The sequence below is a fragment of the Mobula birostris genome, chromosome 1 (assembly GCF_030028105.1).
Source record: "Mobula birostris isolate sMobBir1 chromosome 1, sMobBir1.hap1, whole genome shotgun sequence".
NCBI lineage: Eukaryota > Metazoa > Chordata > Chondrichthyes > Myliobatiformes > Myliobatidae > Mobula > Mobula birostris.
Genome location: NC_092370.1, coordinates 253,619,915 through 253,647,406, shown reverse-complemented (window position 1 = coordinate 253,647,406; position 27,492 = coordinate 253,619,915). Strand labels below are relative to the sequence as shown.

The following is a 27,492-nucleotide window of genomic DNA, read 5'->3' as shown; positions in this document are numbered from 1 at the left end:
AGTGAGTTACCATATGAGGAGCATTTTGGCATTTTAGGCCTGTAATCACTGGAATTTAGAAGAATATGGGGAGATCTCATTGAAGCCTACCGAATTTGAAAGGACTAGATAAGGTGGATGTTTCCTATGGTGGGGGTATTTAGAGCTAGAGGGCATAGCCTTAAAATTGAGGGGCAACCCTTCAGACCAGAGGTAAAGATGAATTTATTTAGCCAGGGAGTAATACATCTGTGGAATTCTCTGACATAGACTGTAGTGGAGGCCAAGTCCGTGCATACATTTAAGGCGGAAGTTGATAGGTTTCCTGATCGGTCAGGGCATCAAGGGATATGGCAAGAAGGCAGGTGTATGGGGTTGAGTGGGATCCAGGATCAGCCATGATGGAATAGTGGAGTAGACTCGATGGACTGAATGGCCTAATTCTGCTCCTATGTCTTATGGTCTTGGCAGTTCAACCCACCAATATCCTAGAGTTGAAGCAGTTTTGTAAGGAAACATTTGGTTGAAGTTATTGCTGTACAAGGGGTCCCACCAGTTACTGAAAGCAAAGGTTCACATACATTTTTCCAACAAATAATAGAACATAGACCTTCTACAGCACAATATAGGTCCTCCACAATACTGTGCCAAATATGTACTTGCCAGTATTGAATTATTTTTCTCAATAAATAAATGAATAAGTATAAAAGAATAAGTTTTGTGTTACTTATTTAATTGGGTTCTCTTTCTAGTTTTAGGACGCGTGAAGATCTGATCACATTTTAGAGAAAATTCTACAGGGTTCACAAACTTTCTAGCACCACTGTAATACGATTAACATGGTCATCCCTTTCTTATTCTTTAGTTCCATCCATAACACCTCAGAGGAAGAGCTCTGCACTTTGTCTTGACTTAATGCTGCTGTAACATTTTCCTTGACTCGTAATGCCACCCCTCCTTCGTTATTCCCTCCTGCTCTACTGCATCTAAGACAATGGAAACCCAGTTCATTAAGCTTCCAGTCCTGCCTCTCCTGCAACCAAGTCTCACCAATGGCTACAATGGCATTATTCCATGTAGGCTTTAAAACATATTTCTCCACAAGCACTCCACTCCACTATCTGCTTTAGCACTCTGGTTCCCATCTCCTTGCAACTTTGGTCTAACACCCCCCACCCCCAAAACAGCATTAGCAAATCTTCCTGCTAAGATATTAGTTCCCTCCCAGTTCAGGTGCAAACCATCTCTTCTATACAGGTCCCAGCTTCCCTGGATGGGAGCCGAATGATCCACAAATCTGAAGACCTCCCTTCTGCATCAACTCCTTAGTCACATGTTAAACTGTATGATCTTCCTATTTCTGGCCTCACCAGCACATAGCATGGGTAGCAATCCCGAGATCATAACCCTGGTGGTCCTGTCCTTTAACTTAGATCCTAATTCCCTGAACTCACTTGGCAGGACCACATTACCTATCCTACCTATGTCATTGGTACCAACATGGACTACGACCTCTGGCTACTCACTCTCCCATGTAAGAATCCTGTGGACTCAATGAAGATGTCCCTGACCCTGGCATCTGGGATGCAACAAGCTGTCTGGGAATCTCGTTCTTATCCACGTCAACACACACAAAATGCTGCAGGAACTCAGCAGGCCAGGCAGCATCTATGGAAAAGAGTAAACAGTTGACGTTTCAGGTCGAGACCCTTTTTCAGGATACCTCCTGTTTCCCTTGTGCATAGAACCTCCTTTCTGTTCCTCTAACCAATGAATCCCCTATCACTACAGCTCACCTCTTCTCCCCCTCCCCTTCCCTTCTGAGCCACAGAGCCAGACTCAGGGCCAGAGGCCTGCATGCTGTGGCTTCTCCCAGTTAGGTCCCCCAAAAGTATCCAATGCGGTATATTTATTATTGAGGAGCCTAGCCACAGTACTCTGCACTGGCCGCCTATTCCCTTTCCCTCTCCTGTCAGTCACCCAGGTACCTGCCTCCTGCAACTTAGGGGTGACTACATCCCTGTAGCTCCTATCTATCACCTTCAAATTTTCCTGTAGGAAACAAAGGTCATTGTGCTACAGCACCAGGTATTTAACACAGTCCCTAAGGAGCTGTAGTACAGTGTACTTGTAGATATAGTTATCAGGGAGACTGGAGGTCTGCCAAAGTTCCCACATCCCACACAAGGCACATACCACTAACTCTGGATCCATTCTCAGCACATTAGAAATGACAGGCAAGCTGTAATATGAGATTTCCTACATTATATTCTTTACCGATGATGCCTTATTACAGGTCAATAAGCTGATTGAAGACAGCACATACTGCAAAATCTGCTGCTGTTGTCTGAGAGATTCTTCACTCATTAATTATCAACATGAAAGTTTACAGTTGAGTAACCAAGGGAAAGGCGTGCTACGTATAAATTTAGCTATAGTGTAAGGACAGAGTGACCTAGTCCTGTTTCTATTGCTTATGATACTAACAGAACTCACAGGTACAATAATAATGCTGAGGAAGAGTGTGGATATGTTAAACACTTTCCTACTGTCATTTACTTGGTTACTGATAACGTAAATTTCAGACCTTCTGTGAATGACTCACCAGATAATATCGCTGAGCCCAGGGGCATAGCGAACATCCCATCTGTAAGACTTAACGATAGTTGTAACGCTGGACTGTTGCAACCGATTCCGGCACTTACTATGCTGGTAATCCTTCATGATCCTAGAAAAGTAAGGATACACAAACAAAAACAAATGTGAGAGAGATAGGTTCCGGTGACGTCATCGTCCAGAATGGCAGCTTAAATCAACAGCTCCTCCAGAAAAACATATATTTTACCCCATTAATCCACCAAGTATAAGATCTTCCGAAAATATCTGAATTGATAAGGGGGGCAAGAATGGGGAAAAAGAATGGAGATTAAAAAAACATCACTGCGGAGCCTATGGAAGAGAGAGGTGCAACGAGCAGCTCTCCTACACGTGCGCGTGGTGGCAAAGCTGACACGGGGCCTCGTTCAGGCGAAGCGGTAAATATGATAAGGATTTTGGAACAGATAAGGGAAGTCCAAAAAGATATAAAACAGCAACTCAATGATATCAAGTCAGAGCTCGCCAACGTCAATCAGGAAATAGCGGTGGCAGAGACTCGAATTGAGAAGGTGGGAGATCGCGTGCAAAACGTGGAACAGATACTAAGTAAAACGATAAAAATCAACAGGAAAGTAAATTGCTTGACCAGGAGGGAAGATTGCGACGGAAAAGTATCAGGATTTATAATGTTCCCGAAGGAGTGGAGGGATTGTCGATTGATGGAATTTGTAGAAAAGCTGCTGCGGGAAGCGCTGGAGAATCCCCCGACTATGGAGATTGAAATTGAGAGCGCGCATCGTGCACTCATCCCGAGGCCTCCCGGAGACAGAGAAAGTAAGCCGCGCTCAATAGTACTTAGATTCCTTCGATTCAAGCGCAAGGCGGAGATTCTACGAAGGGCCTGGGGTAAGAAGATGGTGTTTTGGAACGGGAAGTTAATATATTTCGATCATGATTATAGTTCGGCGGTCCTACAGAAACGGAAGGAATATTCCAAAGTGAAACGAAAATTAAAGCCAGGAAAGATTAAATTCCAAACCTCATACCCTGCTAAACTGAGAGTATTTTACGAAGGAGAGATACAGCTATATTAGACAGTGGAAGAGGCGACTACAGACATGAAAACAGAGGACTGCCTATTAGCATGGTCAAACCAAGGAAAAGTCTAGCTGAGCAGTTATCCCGATCTGCTGGGGAAATAGTAAGAGAACTGAGAAAGCAGGGGATGGGAGGAGGATGAGAGAAGGATATTAGAAAGAGACTGTGAGTTCTCTGAATACAGCCAGCCCTCACCTCCTCCAGAAGAGCCACAAGGTTTGGCTAACTTTAAAAGTGCTGATAAACTAAACGGAAACAAAAATAGACAGTGATATACCTATCTCAAGAAATACGTATTATAATGTGGATTTTATATTACTCAATTTTTTTTATTTTTATATATATAAATAAAAATCTATTTTTACTTTTATAGGTACTGCAGGGGGCCTATCCCCCACGGCTAGACGTTTCCTCTAGCTCAACCCAGGGTCATCTGGAGACCCCAGCATTGGAATCACACCTTCGTTACCTTTTTATTATTATTTACGTTTCTTGGTTCTTATTTGTTCAGGGATTAGATCGATTAAGTTATATACTGCAAAGTTCATTGATATACTAACAGGTACACATGGCTAAGTAAAATTCATTTCTTTTAATGTCAATGGGCTGTTAAATCCAATCAAACGCAGTAGAATTCTATCCAAAATGAAAAAAAGAACAAGCCCGTGTAGTATATTTACAGGAAACTCACTTAAGTGATAATGAGCATGGAAAATTAAAGAGAATGGGCTTCACTAATTTGTTTTTCTCCTCATATAAATCAGGACATGGAAGAGGAGTTGCTATTCTCATCTCAAGTAAGCTAAATTTTGAAAAAGTATTCGCAATGCGAGATAAGGAGGGCAGATATATTCTGGTAAGGGGGAATATAGATGGAAATCCAGTTACTTTATTGAATATATACGCACCCCCAGGAAGTGATATTTGTTTCTTCAAGAAAATTACTAATATTATGGTAACGGAAACAGAAGGTCTCTTGATATGTGGGGGAGACTTAAATTTACAATTACAACCAAAGTTAGACTCTTCCAATAGAAAAACGTATGAAACAGAGTCCTTACATAAGAAACTCTTTTTGAGGATGTTGGTCTAAATGATATATGGAGGGACCTTTTCCCCGACAGAAGGGATTACACTCATTATTCTGCCCCCCATTCCGTATATACAAGAATAGACTATTTCATAACAGTTGGAATAAACAAAGGCAAAATAAACACCTGTGGAATTGGGACAATAGATGTAAGTGACCATGCACCTATATATTTATCTGTTGATTTTGACCTACAACCAAAGAATACTATTTGGAAACTAAATTCAAGTTGACTCAATGATTCCTATTTTAAGGAACAAATTAAAAAAGAAACACAAAATAATCTGCAGATGCTGTGATCAAAGCAACACTTTCAGTACGCTGGATGAACTCAGCAGGTCGGGCAGCATCAGTTAGAAACGATGAGTCGATGTTTCGGGCTGGAACCCTTCATCAGGACTGAAGGAATTAAAAAAGAAATTGGTCTTTACTTAGAATTCAATGATAATGGAGAGGTTTCACCTCCCATTCTATAGGATACTCTGAAGGCTGTCTTAAGAGGGAAAATTATAGCGATATCTTCATATAAGAAAAAATAAAGGAATAAAACATTAGAGGAATTACAAAATAAGCTGAACGAACAAGAAACAAAACACAAATTGAGTTTGGCACAGGATACGCTCAAGAAAATTTTAAAAATTAGGAATGAAATTAATAGTTTGGCTCCACAAGAAATTAGAAAAAATTTAATGTTTCTGAAACAGAGACACTATGAAAGTGGATCTAAATCTATGAAAATACTGGCGTGTAAACTAAAAAAAAATAGCAGAAAACACAATTCATAGAATTGGGGATCCAAGAACAAAAGTGGTAAAAAAAATAAATTAAGTGAAATTCAAGAAGCTTTTGAAATGTTTTACAAAACTCTATATTCCAAAGCTCCAGGGGAAAGCATAGCCCAGATTGACACCTTCCTGAATTCTTTATAGTTACCTACTCTAAGTAAAGAACAAAATAGAACGATGACTGCTGACATAACTGAAGCTGAACTAAAAACTGCAATTAGTAGTCTTAAATTAAGCAATTCACCAGGATCAGATGGATATACGGCAGAGTGGTACAAGGAATTTAGAAATGAGTTAATTCCTGTTTTACTCCCCACACTGAACTGGGCTCTAAGAAAGACGTAAATGCCACCCAGCTGGAAGGAGGCGATAATCTCAGCTACACTGAAAGAAGGCAAGGATAAAATGGAATGTGGGTCATTTAGACCAATATGTCTTCTTAATGTGGATTATAGATTATTTACCTCCATCATGGCCAAACAATTAGAAGAGTTTCTACCCACACTGATACATAATGATCAGACAGGTTTTATACAACAACGCCAAACACAAGACAATATACAAAGGACACTTCACATTATGGGTCATATATAAAAAAAACTGAAGTAATAGTGATGTGTGGACGCTGAAAAGGCATTTGATTCGGTTAATTAGAATTTTCTTTACAGAATTTTACATAGATTTGATCTACATGACACAATTATTAAAACTATACAGGCACTACTACTGCTAGGATTAAAATCAATGGATATTTATTTAATAGTTTTACCCTAGAAATGGGCATGAGACAGGGTTGTGCATGGTCATCGCTACTCTTCACATTATATCTGAAACCATTAGCTCAACAGGTCAGACAAAATGAAGATATCAGGGGAATTACTATTAAAGGGACAGAACATAAATTAGCCTGTTACGCGGATGACATTTTGCTCTATCTAGGGCAACAAACATGCGCTTTACCTAAATTGATGCAATCCTTTGAACAATATGGCCAATTATCAGGATATAAGATCAACATACATAAAACCCAACAACTTCCATATAACTATAGCTCACTAAGGAGCTGGTGGTAGACCTGAGGAGAGCTAAGGTACCGGTGACCCCTGTTTCCATCCAGGGGGTCAGTGTGGACATGGTGGAGGATTACAAATAGCTGGGGATAGTAATTGACAATAAACTGGACTGGTCAAAGAACACTGAGGCTGTCTACAAGAAGGGTCAGAGCCGTCTCTATTTCCTGAGGAGACTGAGGTCCTTTAACATCTGCTGGATGATGCTGAGGATGTTCTATGAGTCTGTGGTGGCCAGTGCTATCATGTTTGCTGTTGTGTGCTGGGACAGCAGGCTGAGGGTAGCAGACACCAACAGAATCAACAAACTCATTCATAAGGCCAGTGATGTTGTGGGGATGGAACTGGACTCTCTCACGGTGGTGTCTGAAAAGAGGATGCTGTCCAAGTTGCATGCCATCTTGGACAATGTCTCCCATCCACTACATAATGTTCTGGGTGGGCACAGGAGTACATTCAGCCAGAGACTCATCCCACCGAGATGCAACACAGAGCATCGTAGGAAGTCATTCCTGCCTGTGGCCATCAAATTTTACAACTCCTTCTTTGGAGGGTCAGACACCCTGAGCCAATAGGCTGGTCCTGGAGTTATTTCCTGGCATAATTTACATATTACTATTTAACTATTCATGGTTTTATTAGTATTTATTATTTATGGTGCAACTGTAATGAAAACCAATTTCCCCCGGGATCAATAAAGTATGACTAAGAGAAATTGAAAGTAGTTATCCTTGGGCATGGCAAACAGAGTCTGTCAAATATTTGGGAATCATTATGCCAAAAGATTTGGCAAAATTATCAGAATGCAATTATCAGCCTATATATAAAAAAATTAAGGAAGGTAATATAACAAGATGGATCCTAATTCCTTTTCTTGGTCTCAGTTGAAGGATTGAATCTATTAAAATGAATATACTGCCCAGACTGCTATATCTCTTTCAGACCCTACCAATAGAGATTAACCAAAATCAATTCAATGAATGGGACAAGATGCTATCAAGATATATATGGCAAGGTAAAAGGCCCAGAATTCGTCTCAAAACTTTGCAATTAGCAAAGGAAGTGGAGGATGGGGTCTACCTTCTCTTAGAGATTACTATTTTGCAGCACAGTTGAGAGCTGTGATATGCTGGTGCAACCCATCATGTGGCGCTCAATGGAAAAACATTGAGGAGAGAATACTTTCCATCCCCATATAGGTAATTTTGGCTGATAACAACCTACAAAGTTACATAAATACTATTGATAACCCATGGGTGAAATGGACTCTTAAAATATGGAAAACTATTATAAAAGAATATAAACTAGAGAGAGACATTGCAATTCTTAAATGGTGTGCATATGACTCAGATTTCACGCCGAACAAACTGGATGCTAGATTTAAGGACTGAACAACTAAAGGAATAACAGCTATTTGCAATATAATGAAAAAAGGAACACTGTTTAGTTTTGAAATGCTCAAAGAGAAACACTTATTAGAAAAACAAGACTTCTATCGATATTTACAGATGCGACAGTATGTTAATAGGACGGTTAAAAATGTAACCAAGGCAAGTACATGTTTGATAGCGCTATTTAGAAAAGTATATAATTCAGACAACGGTAGTAGAATCATTTCAAGTGTGTATAAGGGTTTGTCAAATCTTAAAACACATTCAACTTCATACATTAAAACAAAATGGAAGAAGGAAGGAGGGATAATAATATCTGAGGAAGAATGGACAATAATATGGAGGTATCAATGGAAGTCCACCAGTTCACAGAAATGGAGGGAGTTCGGGTGGAAAAATTTGATAAGATATTTTATTACACCCTCTCAGAAATCCCATTATGATAGTAACCTCCCCATTTGCTGGAGAAATTGTGGAAATCAAAATGCAAACCATTATCATATTTTCTGGGAATGTCTCGTTATCAAAGACTATTGGAGTGGGATACACAATGCCCTATAAGACATCTTTAAATGTGAAATACCCTCAGAAAGTAAGACCATACATTTTGGGTATATATCTCAAGAATGGTTGAAAAGAGATAAATATTTAATGAATATACTGCTGGTGGCTGGTAAAAAGACCCTTACCAGGAAACGGTTATCACAGGAAAGTCCAACTTTAAATGTATGGATGGAAATTGCAATGAACATTTACAAAATGGAGAAGTAATTAATCATAAGTTGGAACAATTTGATTCATACTGGGAAAAATGGTTTAACTACATAACAGATCATAGGCCTGACTTTATTCTCACAAGTCAATGAATATGTTGTAAAAAAAAGATCACTCCCTACTTTGTACATAGTTTTCTTCTTTTGATTGTTCTTTCTTTCCTCTCCTTTCTATAAGTGTATACCTCAGATATGTACCTCAGGGAGGTACCTCAGATAAGTACCTCAGGGAGTACAGAGAAGGTTCGCCAGATTGATTCCTGGGATGGCAGGACTTTCATATGAAGAAAGAATGGATGAACTGGGCTTGTACTCGTTGGAATTTAGAAGATTGAGGGGGGATCTGATTGAAACGTATAAGATCCTAAAGGGATTGGACAGGCTAGATGCAGGAAGATTGTTCCCGATGTTGGGGAAGTCCAGAACGAGGGGTCCCAGTTTGAGGATAGAGGGGAAGCCTTTTAGGACCGAGATTAGGAAAAACTTCTTCACACAGAGAGTGGTGAATCTGTGGAATTCTCTGCCACAGGAAACAGTTGAGGCCAGTTCATTGGCTATATTTAAGAGGGAGTTAGATATGGCCCTTGTGGCTACGGGGGTCAGGGGGTATGGAGGGAAGGCTGGGGCGGTGTTCTGAGTTGGATGATCAGCCATGATCATAATAAATGGCGGTGCAGGCTCAAAGGGCCGAATGGCCTACTCCTGCACCTATTTTCTATGTTTCTATGTATGTTTCTATAAATATTATGTGGAGATTTGTGACAAATATGACTATATGATATATATGTACAATACATCTTATGGAAAGTCTTGTTTGATGATGAACTTCAATGAAAAATAAATTACAAAAAAAAAAACAAATGTGGGAGTAATACAGAGAGGGGTGAGTGGACAACAGTGGTCTGAAACAAAGGAAAGGTTATCTTTACTGCCATTGTGGCTGGAAAGGAGGCTATTCTAAACTTCATAAAACACAGGCCAAGTTCTAGATATGTACCCAGTTCAGAATACCAATATTTAGGAAGTATATTGATGTTTTATATGATATATCCATGCTTTTTGTTGGAATATCAGTACCTGAAGGTTATCATTGGGACTGTCATAGAGTTATACAGCACGGTAACAGGGCCTTTGTCAAATTGTCCATGCCTACCAAAGTACATTCCTGAACTAGCCCCATTCATCTGCATTTGGCCTTTATCCCTCTCTTTCCCATCAGTCATAGTCATACAGCACATAACTACACAAATTGGCCCTTCAATCAAATGATACATGCTGACCGAGATGCTAGACCCATTTGTCTACATTTGAACCATATCCCTCTTGACCTTTTTTATCCATGTACCCATTCAAATGTCTTTAGAATGCTGTAATTGTACCTGCCTCTCCCACCTCCTCAGGCAGCTTGTTTCAAACACGCAGCACCATCTTTGTGAAAACATTGCCCTTCAGATCTCCATTAAATCTATCCCCCTCACCTTAAATTTACATACTCTAATTTCAGACTTCCCTAGCCTAGGGAAAGGACTGTGAACATTCACGTTATGGATGCCCCTCATGATTTTATGTACCCCAATAAGGTTACCCCTCAACCTCTTGTGCCCAGGCTACCTACAGTGATATCCAAATATTAATTAAAGTACAGGTGTCCCAGCACAGATCCCTGAGGAACACCACTGCACCCAGCACCAATCCTTGAGGAATACCACTAGACCAGTACCGATCCCCAAGGAACACTGCTGGACCAGCACTGATCCCTAAGGTACACCACTAATTCCAGCATTATTCTCTGCAAGACACCACTGCTCCCTGCAGAACTCCACTGGTCTCAGCAGGGACTCCTGAGGAATACCACCGCTTCCCCCATGGATCCCTGAGAAATACACCTTGACCCAGCACTGATCCCGGCAGAGCACCACCGGACCAGCACAGATACCTGAGGAACACCACTGGCCAAGCACTGCTGCACCAGGTGACCCTGTGATCCCTGTCTCAGAGGCCGATGTTAGGCTGTCTTTAAAAAGGGTGAACCCTTGCAAGGTGGAAGGTCCCGATGGAGTACTCGGTAAGGCTCGGTAAACTTGAGCCAATCAACTGCCAGGAGTATTTAAGGACTTTTTCAACCTCTCACTGTTATGGGCGAAAGTTCCCACAGAGGATGAGAGGTGACCTGATAGTGGTGTACAAGATGATGAGAGGCATTGATCATGTGGATAGTCAGAGGCTTTTTCCCAGGGCTGAAATGGTTGCCACAAGAGGGCACAGGTTTAAGGTGCTTGGGAGTAGGCGCAGAGGAGATGTCAGGGGTAAGTTTTTTTACGCAGAGAGTGGTAAGTGCGTGGAATGGGCTGCCAGCGCTTTAAGAGACTTTTGGATAGGTACATGGAGCTTAGAAAAATAGAGGGCTAAGGGTAACCCTAGTAATTTCTAAGGTAGGGACATGTTCAGCACAACTCTGTGGGCCAAAGGGCCTGTATTGTGCTACACGAGGAATTCTGCAGATGCTGGAAATTCAAGCAACACACATCAAAGTTGCTGGTGAATGCAACAGGCCAGGCAGCATCTCTAGGAAGAGGTACAGTCGACGTTCTGGGCCGAGACCCTTCGTCAGGACTAACTGAAAGAAGAGCTAGTAAGAGATTTGAAAGTGGGAGAGGGAGGGGGAGATCCAAAATGATAGGAGAAGACAGAAAGGGGAGGGATGGAGTCAAGAGCTGGACAGTTGATTGGCAAAAGGGATATGAGATGATCATGGGACAGGAGGCCCAAGGAGAAGGAAAAGGGGGAGGGGGGAAAACCCAGAGGGTGGGCAAGGGGTATAGTCAGAGGGACAGAGGGAGAAAAAGGAGAGAGAGAGAAAGAATGTGTGTATATAAATAAATAATGGATGGGGTACGAGGGGGAGGTGGGGCATGAGCGGAAGTTTGAGAAGTCAATGTTCATGCCATCAGGTTGGAGGCTACCCAGACGGAATATAAGGTGTTGTTCCTCCAACCTGACTATGGCTTCATCTTTACAGTAGAGGAGGCCGTGGATAGACATGTCAGAATGGGAATGGGATGTGGAATTAAAATGTGTGGCCACTGGGAGATCCTGCTTTCCCTGGTGGACAGAGCGTAGGTGTTCAGTGAAATGATCTCCCAGTCTGCATCGGGTCTCGCCAATATATAGAAGGCCACATCGGGAGCACCGGACCAGAATATATCACCCCAACCGACTCACTGGTGAAGTGTCGCCTCACCTGGAAGGACTGTCTGGGGCCCTGAATGGTGGTAAGGGAGGAAGTGTAAGGGCATGTGTAGCACTTGTTCTCCTTACAAGGATAAGTGCCAGGAGGGAGATCGGTGGGGAGGGACAGGGGGGATGAATGGACAAGGGAGTCGTGTAGGGAGCGATCCCTATGGAAAGCAGAGAGAGGGGGGGAAGGAAAGATGTGCTTAGTGGTGGGATCCCGTTGGAGGTGGCGGAAGTTACGGAGAATAATATGTTGGACCCGGAGGCTGGTGGGGTGGTAGGTGAGGACCAGGGGAACCCTATTCCTAGTGGGGTGGTGGGAGGATGGAGTGAGAGCAGATGTGTGTGAAATGGGGGAGATGCATTGGAGAGCAGAGTTGATGGTGGAGGAAGGGAAGCCCCTTTCTTTAAAAAAGGAGGACATCTCCCTCGTCCTGGAATGAAAAGCCTCATCCTGAGAGCAGATGCAGTGGAGACGGAGGAATTGCGAGAAGGGGATGGCATTTTTGCAAGAGACAGGGTGAGAAGAGGAATAGTCCAGATAGCTGTGAGAGTCAGTAGGCTTATAGTAGACATCAGTAGGTAAGCTGTCTCCAGAGATAGAGACAGAAAAATCTAGAAAGGAGAGGGAGGTGTCGGAAATAGACCAGATAAACTTGAGGGCAGGGTGAAAGTTGGAGGCAAAGTTAATGAAATCAATAAGCTCAGCATGCGGGCAGAAAGCAGAGCCAATGCAATTGTCGATGTAGCGAAGGAAAAGTGGGGGACAGATACTAGAATAGGTTTGGAACATAAGATTATTCCACAAAGCCAACAAAAAGGCAGGCATAGCTAGGACCCATACGGGTGCCCATAGCTACACCTTCAGTTTGGACGAAGTGGGAGGTGCCAAAGGAGAAATTATTAAGTGTAAGGACTAATTCCGCTAGACGGAGCAGAGTGGTGGTAGAGGGGAACTGATTAGGTCTGGAATCCAAAAAGAAGCAGAGAGCTTTGAGACCTTCTTGATAGGGGATGGAAGTATATAGGGACTGGACATCCATGGTGAAAATAAAGCGGTGGGGGCCCAGGGAACTTAAAATCATCGAAAAGTTTAAGAGCGTGAGGAGTGTCACGAACATAGATAGGAAGGGACTGAACAAGGGGGGATAAAAACCATGTCGAGGTATGCAGAAATTCCACATCCCATTCCCATTCTGATATGTCTATCCATGGCCTCCTCTACTGTCAAGATGAAGCCACACTCAGGTTGGAGGAACAACACCTTATATTCCGTCTGGGTAGCCTCCAACCTGATGGCATGAACATTGACTTCTCAAAGTTCCGCTAATGCCCCACCTCCCCCTCATACCCCATCTGTTATTTATTTATATACACACATTCTTTCTCTCTCTCTCCTTTTTCTCCCTCTGTCCCTTTGACTATACCCCTTGTCCATCCTCTGGGATTTCCCCCCTCCCCCATTTCCTTTTCCTTGGGCCTCCTGTCCCATGATCCTCTCATATCCCTTTTGCCAATCACCTGTCCAGCTCTTAGCTCTATCCCTCCCCCTCCTGTTTTCTCCTATTATTTTGGATCTCCCCCTCCCCCTCCCACTTTCAAATCTCTTACTAGCTCTTCCTTCAGTTAGTCCCGATGAAGGGTCTCGGCCTGAAACGTCGACTGTACCTCTTCCTAGAGATGCTGCCTGGCCTGCTGCGTTTACCAGCAACTCTTATGTGTGCTGCCTGTATTGTGCTGTAGGTTTTCTACGTTTCTATGCTTCAAAAAGGCAACAATCATACCAGTGCCTAAGAAGAATAATATGAGCTACCTTAATGACTATCGCTTGGTAGCACTCACATCTACAGTGATGAAATGCTTTGAGAGGTTGGTCATGACTAGACTGAACTCCTGTCTCAGTCAGGACCTGGACCCACTGCAATTTGCCTATCGCCACAGTAGGTCAACAGCAGATGCAATCTCAATTGCTCTTCACGTGGCCTGAGACCACCTAGACAACACAAACACCTACACAGGATGCTGTTCATCCACTATAGCTCAGCATTTAACACCATCATTCCCACAATCCTGACTGAGAAATTACAGAACCTGGCCCTCTGTACCTCCCTCTGCAATTGGATCCTCGACTTCCCAACTAGAAGACCACAATCTGTGTGGATTGGTGAAAATATCTCCTCCTCACTAACAATCAACACTGATGCACCTCAGGAGAGTGTGCTTAGCCACTGCTCTAGTCTCTCTATACCCATGACTGTGTGGCTAGTTATAGCTCAAATACCATCTATAAATTTGCTGATGATACAACCATTGTTCATAGAATCTCAGATGGAGACGAGAGGGTGTACAGGAGTGCGATATGTCAACTAATGGAGTGGTGTCGCAGCAACAACCTTTCACTCAATGCCAGTAAGACGATAGAGCTGATTATGGACTTCAGGAAGGGCAAGACGAAGGAACACACACCAATCCTCATAGAATGATCAGAAGTGGAGAGAGTGAGCAGTTTCAAGTTCCTGGGTGTTAAGATCTCTCAGGATCCTACCTGGTCCCAACATATCGATGCAGTTATAAAGAAAGCGAGATTTGATATGTCAACAAATACACTCAAAAACTTCTATAGATCTAATGTGGAGAGCAATCTGATGGGCTGCATCACTGTCTGGTATGGGGACTCGGGGGGGTGGGGGGGGGGAGCTACTGCACAGGACCGAAAGAAGCTGCAGAGCATTGTAAATTTAGTCGGCTCCATCTTGGGTACTAGCCTACAAAGTACACAAGACAGCTTTAAGGAGTGGTGTATTATAAAGGCAGCGTCCATTATTAAGGACCTCCAGCACCCAGGGCATGCCCTTTTCTCACTGTTACCATCAGGTAGGAGGTACAGGAGCCTGAAGGATTCAGGAATAGCTTCTTCCCCTCTGCCATCCGTTTCCTAAATGGACATTGAACCCGTGAACACTACCTCACTTTTTTAATATACAATTATTTCTGTTTTTTTGCACAATTTTAATCTATTCGATATATATATATATAGTAAACTGATTTACTTATTTATTATTTTTACTTTTTCTTCCTTCTTCCTCTACATTATATATTGTATAGAACTGCTGCTAAGTTAACAAATTTCATGATGATAATAACCCTGATTCTGATTCTGACCCCCGAGAAATACTACTGGTCCCAGCACAGATCCCTGAGAAATCTCATTGATCCCAGATGTCAACTCAAAGAAACACTACTCTATCACCACCAGAAGATAAAAATCTTAAAAGCACATAACTCCAGGCTCAAAGACAGCTTCTACCCTGCTGTTATAAGATTATTAAATTGTTTCCTGGTACGATAAAGTGGACTGTAGACCTCACAGTCTACTTCATTATAATCTTTCACCTTATTGTTTATCTGCATTGCCCTTCTTCTGTAGCTGTTGCACTTTATTCTGTATTATTATTGCTTTCTCTTGTTTTACCTCAATGTATTAAGTAATGAATTGATCTGTATGAACAGTATGCAAGATACGTTTTTCATTGTAACTCAGTACATGAGACAATAACAAATCAATTCCAAATCTCTCCGACTTCTATGACAAAGCCAGTTTTAGATTCCATGTGACTTAACCTCCTGGACCAGCTTAACATACTGCTCCCAGCATGTCTACTCTTGTCAGATCTTCCCAGTAGTTCCCATCTCTCTCATAAGTTTCCTTTCTTCTCTATATCCAGCCCTTAATACCTAAATGACATCAGGGTCAAATGGGATATCTCTAATGTATGTGTTAATGTGGCGCAACAACAATTAGTTATAGTTTATAAGACCATAAGACATAGAAGCATAATTAGGCCATCTGGCCCATCAAGTCTGCTCCGCCATTCAATCGTGGCTGTTTCTTTTTATTTCTCCTCCTCAACCCCAGATCCCGGCCTTCTCCCCATAACCTTTGATTCCATGTTCAATCAAGAACCTATCAATCTGTGCCTTAAATACCCCCAAAGACTTGGCCTCCACAGCTGCAGGTGGCAACAAATTCAACAAATTTGAGGAGAAGATGGCGGCGCGACAGCAGTGCACGCGGCCTCTCCAGTGAATGATATCTGTAATCTGTCAAGTAAGGGACTGTGCACAATTCTGCTTTGATGGAGACAGACGTGAGAGTACGGAGGAACATCTGGAAAACTTCTGAAATGCCCACTTCGCTGCCGCTGCTACTGTGTGATAACCGGAATCTCCGGAGCAGAAAGCCCCGAATACTCTGCTTTGCTTGTTTCAGTGGCCGGGGCTAGGTCGAAGGCGCTTGGCAGAGGATGGCGCTCGGGAGGCCGAGGGGCTGGTCGGAGGCTCAAAGTTTTCGGACGGATGGATTCAGTGTTGGCTGTGGTCGGCTGCTTCCAAGGCATCAGCAAGTTGACGGTGCCTGGAGGTTTATGGCAGTGAGTGTCTCCCTTTTGCCGCCTGCTATCGGGGTCTTGGGAGTCATAGAAACATAGAAAATGCAGGAGTAGGCCATTCGGCCCTTCGAGCCTGCACCGCCATTCAGTATGATCATGGCTGATCATCCAACTCAGAACCCCGTACCTGCCTTCTCTCTATACACCCTGATCCCTTTAGCCACAAGGGCCATATCTAACTCCCTCTTAAATATAGCCAAAGAACTGGCCTCAACTGTTTCCTGTGGCAGAGAATTCCACAGATTCACCACTCTCCGTGTGAAGAAGTTTTTCCTCATCTTCGTCCTAAAAGACTTCCCCTTTATCCTCAAACTGTGATCCCTTGTTCTGGACTTCCCCAACATCGGGAACAATCTTCCTACATCTAGCCTGTCCAATCCCTTTAGAATTCTATACGTTTCAATAAGATCCCCCCTCAATCTTCTAAATTCCAGAGAGTATAAGCCTAGTCAATCTAGTCTATCATCATATGAAAGTCCTGCCATCCCAATCTGGTGAATCAATCTGGTGAACCTCCTTTATACTCCCTCTATGGCAAGAATGTCTTTCCTCAGATTAGGGGACCAAAACTGCACACAATACTCTAGGGGTGGTCTCACCAAGGCCTTGTACAACTGCAGTAGTACCTCCCTGCTCCTGTACTCGAATCCTCTTGCTATGAATGCCAGCATACCATTCGCCTTTTTCACCGCCTGCTGTGCCTGCACGCCCACTTTCAATGACTGGTGTACAATGACACCCAGGTCTCGTTGCACCTCCCCTTTTCCTAATCGGCCACCATTCAGATAATAATCTGTTTTCCTGTTCTTATCACCAAAGTGGATAACCTCACATTTATCCACATTAAATTGCATCTGCCATGAATTTGCCCACTCACCTAATCTATCCAAGTCACCCTGCATCCTCTTAGTATCCTCTTCACAGCTAACACTGCCGCCCAGCTTCGTGTCGTCTGCAAACTTGGAGATGCTGCATTTAATTCCTTCGTCTAAGTCATTAATATATATTGTAAACAACTGGGGTCCCAGCACTGAGCCTTGCGGTACCCCACTAGTCACTGCCTGCCATTCTGAAAAGGTCCCGTTTGTTCTCACTCTTTGCTTCCTGTCTGCCAACCAATTCTCTATCCAGATCAATACCATACCCCCAATACCGTGCGCTTTAAGTTTGCACACTAATCTCCTGTGTGGGACCTTGTCAAAAGCCTTTTAAAAATCCAAATATACCACATCCACTGGTTCTCCCCTATTCACTCTACTAGTTACACCCTCAAAAATTTCTATGAGATTCGTTAGATGTGATTTTCCTTTCACAAATCCATGCTGATTTTGTCCGATGATTCCCCCTTTATCACATCTATTCACGTGCTGTTATCACATCTTTGATAACTGACTCTAGCATTGTCCCCACCACCGATGTCAGGCTTACCAATCAATAATTTCCTGGTTTCTCTCTCCCTCCTTTTTTAAAAAGCGGGGTTACATTAGCCACCCTCCAATCCTCAGGAACTAATCCAGAATCTAAAGGGTTTTGAAAAATTATCACTAATGCATCCACTATTTCCTGGGCTACTTCCTTAAGCACTCTGGGATGCAGACCATCTGGCCCTGGGGATTTATCTGCCTTTAATCCCTTCAATTTACCAAACACCACTTCCCTACTAACATGTATTTCCCTTAGTTCCTCCATCTCACTAGACCCTAGGTCCCCTACTATTTCTGGAAGATCACTTATATCGTCCTTAGTGATGACAGAACCAAAGTAGTTGTTCAATTGGTCTGCCATGTCCTTGTTCCCATGATCAATTCACCTGTTTCTGACTGTAAGGGACCTACATTTGTCTTAACCAATCTTTTTTTTTTCACATATCTATAAAGGCTTTTACAGTCAGTTTTTATGTTCCCTGCCAGCTTTCTCTCATAATCTTTTCTCCCTTTCCTAATTAAGCCCTTTGTCCTCCTCTGCTGGACTCTGAATTTCTCCCAGTCCTCAGGTGTGCCGCTTTTTTCTGGCTAATTTGTATGTCTCTTCTTTGGAATTGATACTATCCCTAATTTCCCTTGTTAGCCACGGGTGCACTATCTTCCCTGGTTTATTCTTTTGCCAAACTGGGATGAACAATTGTTGTAGTTCACCCATGCAATCTTTAAATGCTTGCCATTGCATATCCACCGTCAACCCTTTAAGTATCATTTGCCAGTCTGTCATAGCTAATTCATGCCTCATACCTTCAAAGTTACCCATCTTTAAGTTCAGAACCTTTGTTTCTGAATTAACTATATCACCCTCCATCTTGGTCACTCTTACCCAAAAGGCCTTGCACGACAAGATTGCTAACTAACCCTTCCTCATTGCTCAATACCCAGTCTAGAATGGCCTGCTCTCTAGTTGGTTCCTCGACATGTTGGTTCAGAAAACCATCCCGCATATATTCCAAGAAATCCTCTTCCTCAGCACCCTTACCAATTTAGTTCACCCAATCTACATTTAGGTTGAAGTCACCCATCATAACTGCTGTTCCTTTATTGCACGCATTTCTAATTTCCTGTTTAATGCCATCCCCAACCTCACTACTACTGTTAGGTGGCCTGTACACAACTCTCACCAGTGTTTTCTGCTCCTTAGTGTTATGCAGCTCTACCCATATCGATTCCACATCCTCCTGGCTAACGTCCTTCCTTTCTATTGCGTTAATCTCCTCTCATAGAACATAGAATAGTACAGCACATTACAGGCCCTTCGGCTCACAATGTTGTGCCGACCCTCGAACCCTGCCTCCCATATAACCACCCACTTTAAATTCCTCCATATACCCGTCTAATAGTCTTTTAAACTTCACAAGTGTATCTGCATCCACCACTGACTTAGGCAGTGCATTCCACGCCCCAACCACTCTCTGAGTAAAGAACCTTCCTCTAATATCCCCCTTGAACTTCCCACCCCTTACCTTAAAGCCATGTCCTCTTGTATTGAGCAGTGGTGCCCTGAGGAAGAGGCGCTGGCTATCCACTCTATCTATTCCTCTTATTATCTTGTACACCTCTATCATGTCTCCTCTCAACCTCATTCTCTCCAAAGAGTAAAGCCCTAGCTCCCTTAATCTCTGATCATAATGCATACTCTCTAAACCAGGCAGCATCCTGGTAAATCTCCTCTATACCCTTTCCAATGCTTCCACATCCTTCCTATAGTGAGACAACCAGAACTGGACACAGTACTCCAAGTGTGGCCTAACCAGAGTTTTATAGAGCTGCATCAATACATCACGACTCTTAAACTCTATCCTTCCACTTATGAAAGCTAACACCCCATAAGCTTTCTTAACTACCCTATCTACGGGTGAGGCAACTTTCAGGGATCTGTGGACATGTACCCCCAGATCCCTCTGCTCCTCCACACTACCAAGTATCCTGCCATTTACTTTGTACTCTGCCTTGGAGTTTGTCCTTCCAAAGTGTACCACCTCACACTTCTCTGGGTTGAACTCCATCTGCCACTTCTCAGCCCACTTCAGCATCCTATCAATGTCTCTCTGCAATCTTTGACAATCCTCTACAGTATCTACAACACCACCAACCTTTGTGTAGTCTGCAAACTTGCCAACCCACCCCTCTACCCCACATCCAGGTGGTTAATAAAAATCATGAAAAGTAGTGGTTCCAGAACAGATCCTTGTGGGACACCACTAGTCACAATCCTCCAATCTGAATGTACTCCCTCCACCACGACCTTCTGCCTTCTGTAGGCAAGCCAATTCTGAATCCACCTGGCCAAACTTCCCCAGATCCCATGCCTTCTGACTTTCTGAATAAGCCTACCGTGTGGAACCTTGTCAAATGCCTTACTAAAATCCATATAGATCACATCCACTGCACTACCTTCATTTATACGCATGGTCACCTGCTCAATGAACTCTATCAGGCTTGTTAGACACGATCTGCTCTTTCCCAAAGCCATGCTGACTGTTCCTGATCAGACCATGATTCTCTAAATGCCTACAGATCCGATCTCTAAGAATCTTTTCCAACAGCTTTCCCAACACAGACGTAAGGCTCACTGGTCTATAATTACCCGGACTATCCCTACTACCTTTTTTGAACAAGGGGACAACATTCACCTCCCTCCAATCCTCTGGTACCATGCCCATGGACAACCAGGACATAAAGATTCTAGCCAGAGCCTCAGCAATCTCTTCCCTCATCTCATGGAGCAGCCTGGAGCATATTCCATCAGGCCTCACTGCTCTCTAACCAGCAATGCCACCCCACCTCCTTTTCTTTCATGTCTATCCTTCCTGAATATTGAATATCCCTGAATGTTGAGCTCCCACCCTTGGTCACCCTGGAGCCATGTCTCTGTGATCCCAACTATATCATATTCATTAATAACTATCTGCACATTCAACTCATCCACCTTGTTACGAATGCTCCTTGCATTGACACACAAAGACTTCAGGCTCGCTTTTACAACACTCTTAGCCCTTATACAATTACGTTGAAAAGTGGCCCTTTTTGATTTTTACCCTGGATTTGCCGGCCTGCCACTTTTACTTTTCACCTTACTACTGTTTGCTTCTACCCTCATTTTACACCCCTCTGTCTCTCTGCACTTGTTCCCAACCCCCTGCCACATTAGTTTAAATCCTCCTGAACAACAGTAGCAAACGCTCCCCCTAGGACATTGGTTCCGGTCCAGCCCAGGTGCAGACCATCCTGTTTGTACCAGTCCCACCTCCTCCAGGACTGGTTCCAATGCCCCAGAAATTTGAATCCCTCCCCGTTGCACCATTTTTCAAGCCACATATTCATCTGACATATCCTCCTATTTCTACTCTGACTAGCACGTGGCACGTGGCACTCGATCGACCCGGGGACTTTGAGACTTTTTTTACTGTGCCCGTGGTTTGTTCTTTATCAAATTATGGTTTCGCTTTGCACTGCTGTAACTATATGTTATAATTATGTGGATCTGTCAGTGTTAGTCTTTGGTTTGTCCTGTTTTCTGTGATATCACTCCGGAGAAACATTGTATCATTTCTTAATGCATGTATGCATTTCCAAATGACAATAAAAGAGGACTGAGTGTTCTCATAATCTAAAAAATTCACCACCCTTTGGCGAAAGAAATTTCTCTGCATCTCTGTTTTGAAAGGGCGCCCCACTATCCTGAGGCTGTGCCCTCTTGTCCAAGACTCTCCCACCATGGGAAACATCCTTTCAATATCTACCCTGTCTAGGCCTTTTAACATTAGATAACCCTTTCATTCCTGGAATCATCCTTGTGAACCTGCTCTGGACTCTCTCCAATGCCAGCACATTTTTTCTAAGATATGGGGCCCAAAACTGTTCACAATACTCAAGCTGAGGCCTCACCAGTGCCTTATAAAGCCTCAGCATCACATCCTTGCTCTTGTATTCTAGACCTCTTGAAATGAATGCTAATGTGCCATTTGCCTTCCACACCACCGACTCTACCTGCAAGTTAACCTTCAGGGTGTTCTGCACAAGGGCTCCCACGTCCATTTGCATCTCAGATTTTTGGATTTCTCCCCGTTTAGAAAATAGTCCGCACATTTATTTCTACTACCAAAGTGCATGACCATGCATTTTCCAACATTATATTTCATTCGCCAATTTCTTGCCTATTCTCCTGATCTAAGTCCTTCTGTAACCTACCTGTTTCCTCAAAACTACCTGCTACTCCACCTATCTTAGTATCATCTGCAAAAGATATCTATTCCATCATCTAAATCATTTATATACAGCATAAAAAGAAGTGCTCCCAACACTGACTCCTGCAGAACACCACTCGTCACTGGCAGCCAATCAGACAAGGATCGTTTTTATTCCCACTCACTGCCTCCTATCAATCGGCCAATGCTCTAACTATGTTAGTAACCTTCCTGTAATACCATAGGCTCTTAACTTGGTAAGCAGCCTCATGTGTGGCACCTTGTCAAAGGCCTTCTGAAAGTCCAAATATACAACATCCAATGTCTCCCCTTTATTGATCCTACTTGTAATCTCCTCAAAGAAGATTCCAACATGTTCACAGAAACATAGAAAACCTACAGCACAATACAGGCCCTTCAGCCCACAAAGTTCAGCCAAACATGTCCTTACCTTAGAAATTACTAGGCTTACCTATAGCCCTCTATTTTTCTAAGCTCCATGTACCTATCCAAAACCCTCTGAAAAGACGTTACCGTATCTGCATCCACCACCGTTGTCGGCAGCCCATTCCACACTCACCACTCTCTGAGTAAAAAAACTTACCCCTGACATCTCCTCTGTAGCTATTCCCAAGCACCTTAAACCTGTGTCCTCTTGTGGCAACCATTTTAGCCCTGGGAAAAAGCCTCTGACTATCAACACGATCAATGCCTCTCATCACTTTAGACACCTCTATCAGGTCACCTCTCATCCTCCATTGCTCCAAGGAGAGAAGGCCGAGTTCACTCAACCTATTCTCATAAGGCATGCTCCCCAATCCAGGAAACATCCTTGTAAATCTCCTCTGCACCCTTTCTATGGTTTCCACATCCTTCCTGTAGTGAGGTGACCAGAACTGAGCACAGTACTCCAAGTGGGGTCTGACAAGGGTCCAAAATAGCTGCAACATTACCTCTCAGCTCCTAAATTCAATTCCACGATTGATCAAGGCCAATACACCGCACGCCTTCTTAACCGCTGAGTCAACCTGCGCAGCTGCTTTGAGCGTCCTATGGACTCGGACCCCATGATCCCTCTGTTCCTCCACACTGCCAAGAGTCTTACCATTAATACTATATTCTGCCATCATATTTGACCTAACAAAATGAACCACCTCACACCTATCTGGGTTGAAATCCATCTGCCACTTCTCAGCCCAGTTTTGCATCCTATCAATGCCCCGCTGTAACCTCTGACAGCCCTCCACACTATCCACAACACCCGCAACCTTTGTGTCATCAGCAAATTTACTAACCCATCCCTCCACTTCTTCATCCAGCTCATTTATAAAAATCACAAAGAGTAGACGTCCCAGAACAGATTCCCGAGGCACTCCACTGGTGACCGACCTCCATGCAGAATATGACCCGTATACAACCACTCTTTGCCTTCTGTGGGCAAGCCAGTTCTGGATCCACAAAGCAATGTCCCCTTGGATCCTATGCCTCCTTACTTTCTCAGTAAGCCTTATTTGGGGTACCTTTTCAATTCCCTTGCTGAAATCCATATAAACTACATCTACTGCTCTTCCTTCATCAATGTGTTTAGTCACATCCTCAAAAATTCAATTAGGCTCGTAAGGCATGACCTGCCCTTGACAAAGCCATGCTGACTACTCCTAATCACTCCAAATGTTCATAAATCCTGCATCTCAGGATCTTCTCCATCAACTTACCAACCACTGAGGTAAGATTCACTGGTCTATAATTTCCTGGGCTATCTCTACTCCCTTTCTTGAATAAAGGAACAGCATTCGCAAACCTCGAATCCTCCGGTACCTCTCCCGTCCCCATTGATGATGCAAAGATCATCGCCAGAGGCTCAGCAAACTCTTCCCTCGCCTCCCACAGTAGCCTGGGGTGTATCTCATCCAGTCCCGGCGACTTATCCAACTTGATGCTTTCCAAAAGCTCCAGCACATTCTCTTTCTTAATATCTACATGCTCAAGATTTTCAGTCTGCTGCAAATCATCACAATCACCAAGATCCTTTTCCATAGTGAATGCAGAAGTAAAGTATTCATTAAGTACCTCTGCTATTTCCTCCGGTTCCATACATACTTTCCCACTGTCACACTTGATGGGTCCTATTCTTTCATGTCTTATCCTCTTGCTCTTCACTTACCTGTAGAATGCCTTGGGGTCCTGCCGACCAAGGCCTTCTCAAGGACCCTTCTGGCTCTCCTAATTTCCTTCTTAAGATCCTTCCTATTAGCCTTATAAACTTCTAGATCTCTAACATTACCTAGCTCCCTGAACCTTTTGTAAGCTTTTCTTTTCTTCTTGACTAGATTTATTACAGCCTTTGTACACCATGGTTCCTGTACCCTACCATAACTTCCCTGTCTCATTAGAACTCCACACAAATATCCCCTGAACATTTGCCACATTTCTTCCATACTTTTCCCTGAGAACATCTGTTTCTAATTGAAGCTTCCAATTTCCTGCCTGATAGCCTCATAATTCCCTTTACTCCAATTAAACGCTTTTCTAACTTGTCTGTTCCTATCTCTCTCCAATGCTATTGCAAAGGAGATAGAATTACGATCCAAAATGCTCTCCCACTGAGAGATCTGACACCTGACCAGGTTCATTTCCCAATACCAAATCAAGTACAGCCTCTCCTCTTGCAGGCTTATCTACATATTGTGTCAAGAAACCTTCCTGAACACACCTAACAAACTGCGCCCCATCTAAACCCTAGGGAGATGCCAACTGATGTTTGGGAAATTAAAATCTCCCATCACGACAACTCTGTTATTATTACATCTTTCCAGGATCTGTTTCCCTATCTGCTCCTCGATATTTCTGTTACTATTGGGCAGCCTATAAAAAACACCCAGAAAAGTTATTGACCCCTTCCAGTTCCTAACCTCCACCCACAGAGACTCCATAGACAATCCCTCCATAGTGTCCACCTTTTCTGCAACCGTGACACTATCTCTGATCAACAGTGCCACACCCCCATCTCTTTTGCCTCCCTCCCTGTCCTTCCTGAAACATCTAAAACCCAGCACTTGAAGTAACCATTCCTGTCCCTGAGCCATCCAAGCCTCTGTAATGGCCACCACATCATATCTCCAAGTACCGATCCGTGCTCTAAGCTCATTCGCTTTGTTCACAACAGTCCTTGTGTTAAAATTGATGCATCTCAAACTTTCCCTTCTCTATCTCCCGCCTATCCTCCCTCTCGCACTGTCTACAAGCTTTCTCTATTTTTGAGCAAACCTCCTCTTCCCCAGTCTCTTCAGCTCGGTTCCCACCCCCCAACAATTCTAGTTTAAACTCTCCCCAGTAGCCTTAGCAAACCTCCCCGCCAGGATATTGGTACCCCTGGGATTCAAGTGCAACCAGTCCTTTTAGTACTGGTCACACCTGCCCCAAAAGAGATCCCAATGATCCAGAAATCTGAATCCCTGCCCCCTGCTCCAATCCCTCAGCCACGCATTTATCCTCCACCTCATTCTATTCCTATTCTCACTGTCGCGTGGCACGGGCAGTAATCCCGAGATTACTATCTTTGCAGTCCTGCTTCTCAACTTCCTTCCTAACTCCCTGTCATCTTTTTTCAGGACCTCTTCCCTTTTTCTGCCTATATCATTGGTACCAATATATACCACGACCTCTGGCTGTTCTCCCTCCCACTGCAGGATATCTTGGACATGATCTGAAACATCCCGGACCCTGGCACCTGGGAGGCAAACTACCACCCAAGTTTCTTTCCTGCGTCCACAGAATCGCCTGTCTGACCCCTAAGTATAGAGTCCCCTATCACTCTTCCTGTCTCTACCCTTCTGAGCCACAGGGCTGGACTCTGTGCCAGAGGCGCGGCCACTGTTGCTTCCCCCAGGTATGCAGCTCCCCCCCCAACAGTACTCAAACAGGAGTACTTATTGTCAAGGGGTACAGCCACAGGGGTACTCTCTAGTACCTGACTCTTCTAATTCCCCCTCCTGACACTGGGGCCTGTGTCAGCACCCTTTTCAGAGATTGGAACGCCTCCTCACATTGAGCATCCCACCTCGATCCAAAAGGCTCCGCCAGGTTCAAGTATCCGCCTGCCTTCTGCCCTCAGTTTCCTTTCCTTTTCTTCCCCATAGGTGGATAGCCACACAACAGGTGGTTGAATGGGTGACTCATTTTAGTGTATCCTTTCACGAATCGCTAGTAATACCCACAGAACCCCAAAAACGAGCGCAGAGCGCTCACCTTCTGGGGTCTCGGCCAGGTGGTCACTACGGCTATCTTAGCCGGATCAGTAGCCACTCCATTTCACGAAATTAAGTGTCCGACATAGCTGACTGACAGCTTACAGAAATGGCATTTATCCAGGGAAAGTTTCAACTCTTCCTCCTTCAGCCGACTCAGCACCTTCAGCAGCTGCTCCTCATGTTCCAAATACTATCAGGTCATCCAGATACACCAACACCTCCAGCAGGTTCATATCCCCCACTGTCCTCCCCATGAGCCGCTGGAAGGTGGCTGGGGCCCCCGATATGCCTTGGGGCATTCGTTCGAAATGAAAAAATCCCGGGGGCCAGATAAAGGCTGTCTTCTCTTTATCGGCCTCACTCATCGGAATCTGGTAATACCCACTCCGCAAATCCAATACACTAAACCACTGCGCACCACTTAAACAGGCCAATGCATCTTCCACCCTTGGGACTGTATACTGGTCGGGGACAGTGCACCGGTTCAGGGTCCTATAGTTCACGCACATGCATACCTTCCCATTTTCTTCCTAGCCACTACTATGGAGCACTGCATAGGGGCTCCAGGACTCTTCGGTAATCCCTGCATCCCTCAACTGCCGCAAGTGCAGCCGCACATCTTCCACATCTGCTGGGCCAGCCGCTGCGACCTTTCTCTAAACGGGGTGTCATTTGTCACCTGGATAGTGTGACGAGTGCTCTTGGAACAGCCCACATCAAACTCGCCCTGAGAAAAGACATCCCCTAGCTTCAGCGTCTTCTCCACCAGCCTGCTCTTATAATCCAGCGGTACAGGGGAGTCCTTAAAATTAAAGGCCTCCTCGGTCAGCCGCCCCCTGTTCTCCAATAGTTTTCCTCCAGTGGGCCTCACGGGGGCGCTAGACATCACCGTCACCAGGAACAAGTGTGCGAGGGGCATCCTGTGCTTAAAGGTGATCTCCCTTTCCGTTGTGTTCCTTACAATCACCCCCATCCGCCGTGCCTGTACAGCTGAGGGCGTCTGCAATTCAGGTCTCACCAGTGCCCCAGCCGGGAACCGGGACTCCCCCTCAAGGTCTTCCGGGGTGTCTACTAACAGGGCCTCGCCCGCCAGTACTCCGGGAGA

At 44.0% G+C, this 27,492-nt stretch overlaps 1 protein-coding gene across 1 annotated transcript in view; it reads right to left on the bottom strand.

The window, feature by feature from the left end:
• The window catches only part of tmem63c (transmembrane protein 63C), a 228,636-nt gene that overhangs the window by 124,049 nt on the left and 77,095 nt on the right, over nt 1–27,492 (bottom strand). The window contains exon 12 of the mRNA XM_072251616.1: nt 2,585–2,707. Within this exon, the coding sequence (XP_072107717.1) occupies nt 2,585–2,707 (123 nt within the window). The remainder of the gene's footprint in view (nt 1–2,584; nt 2,708–27,492) is intronic.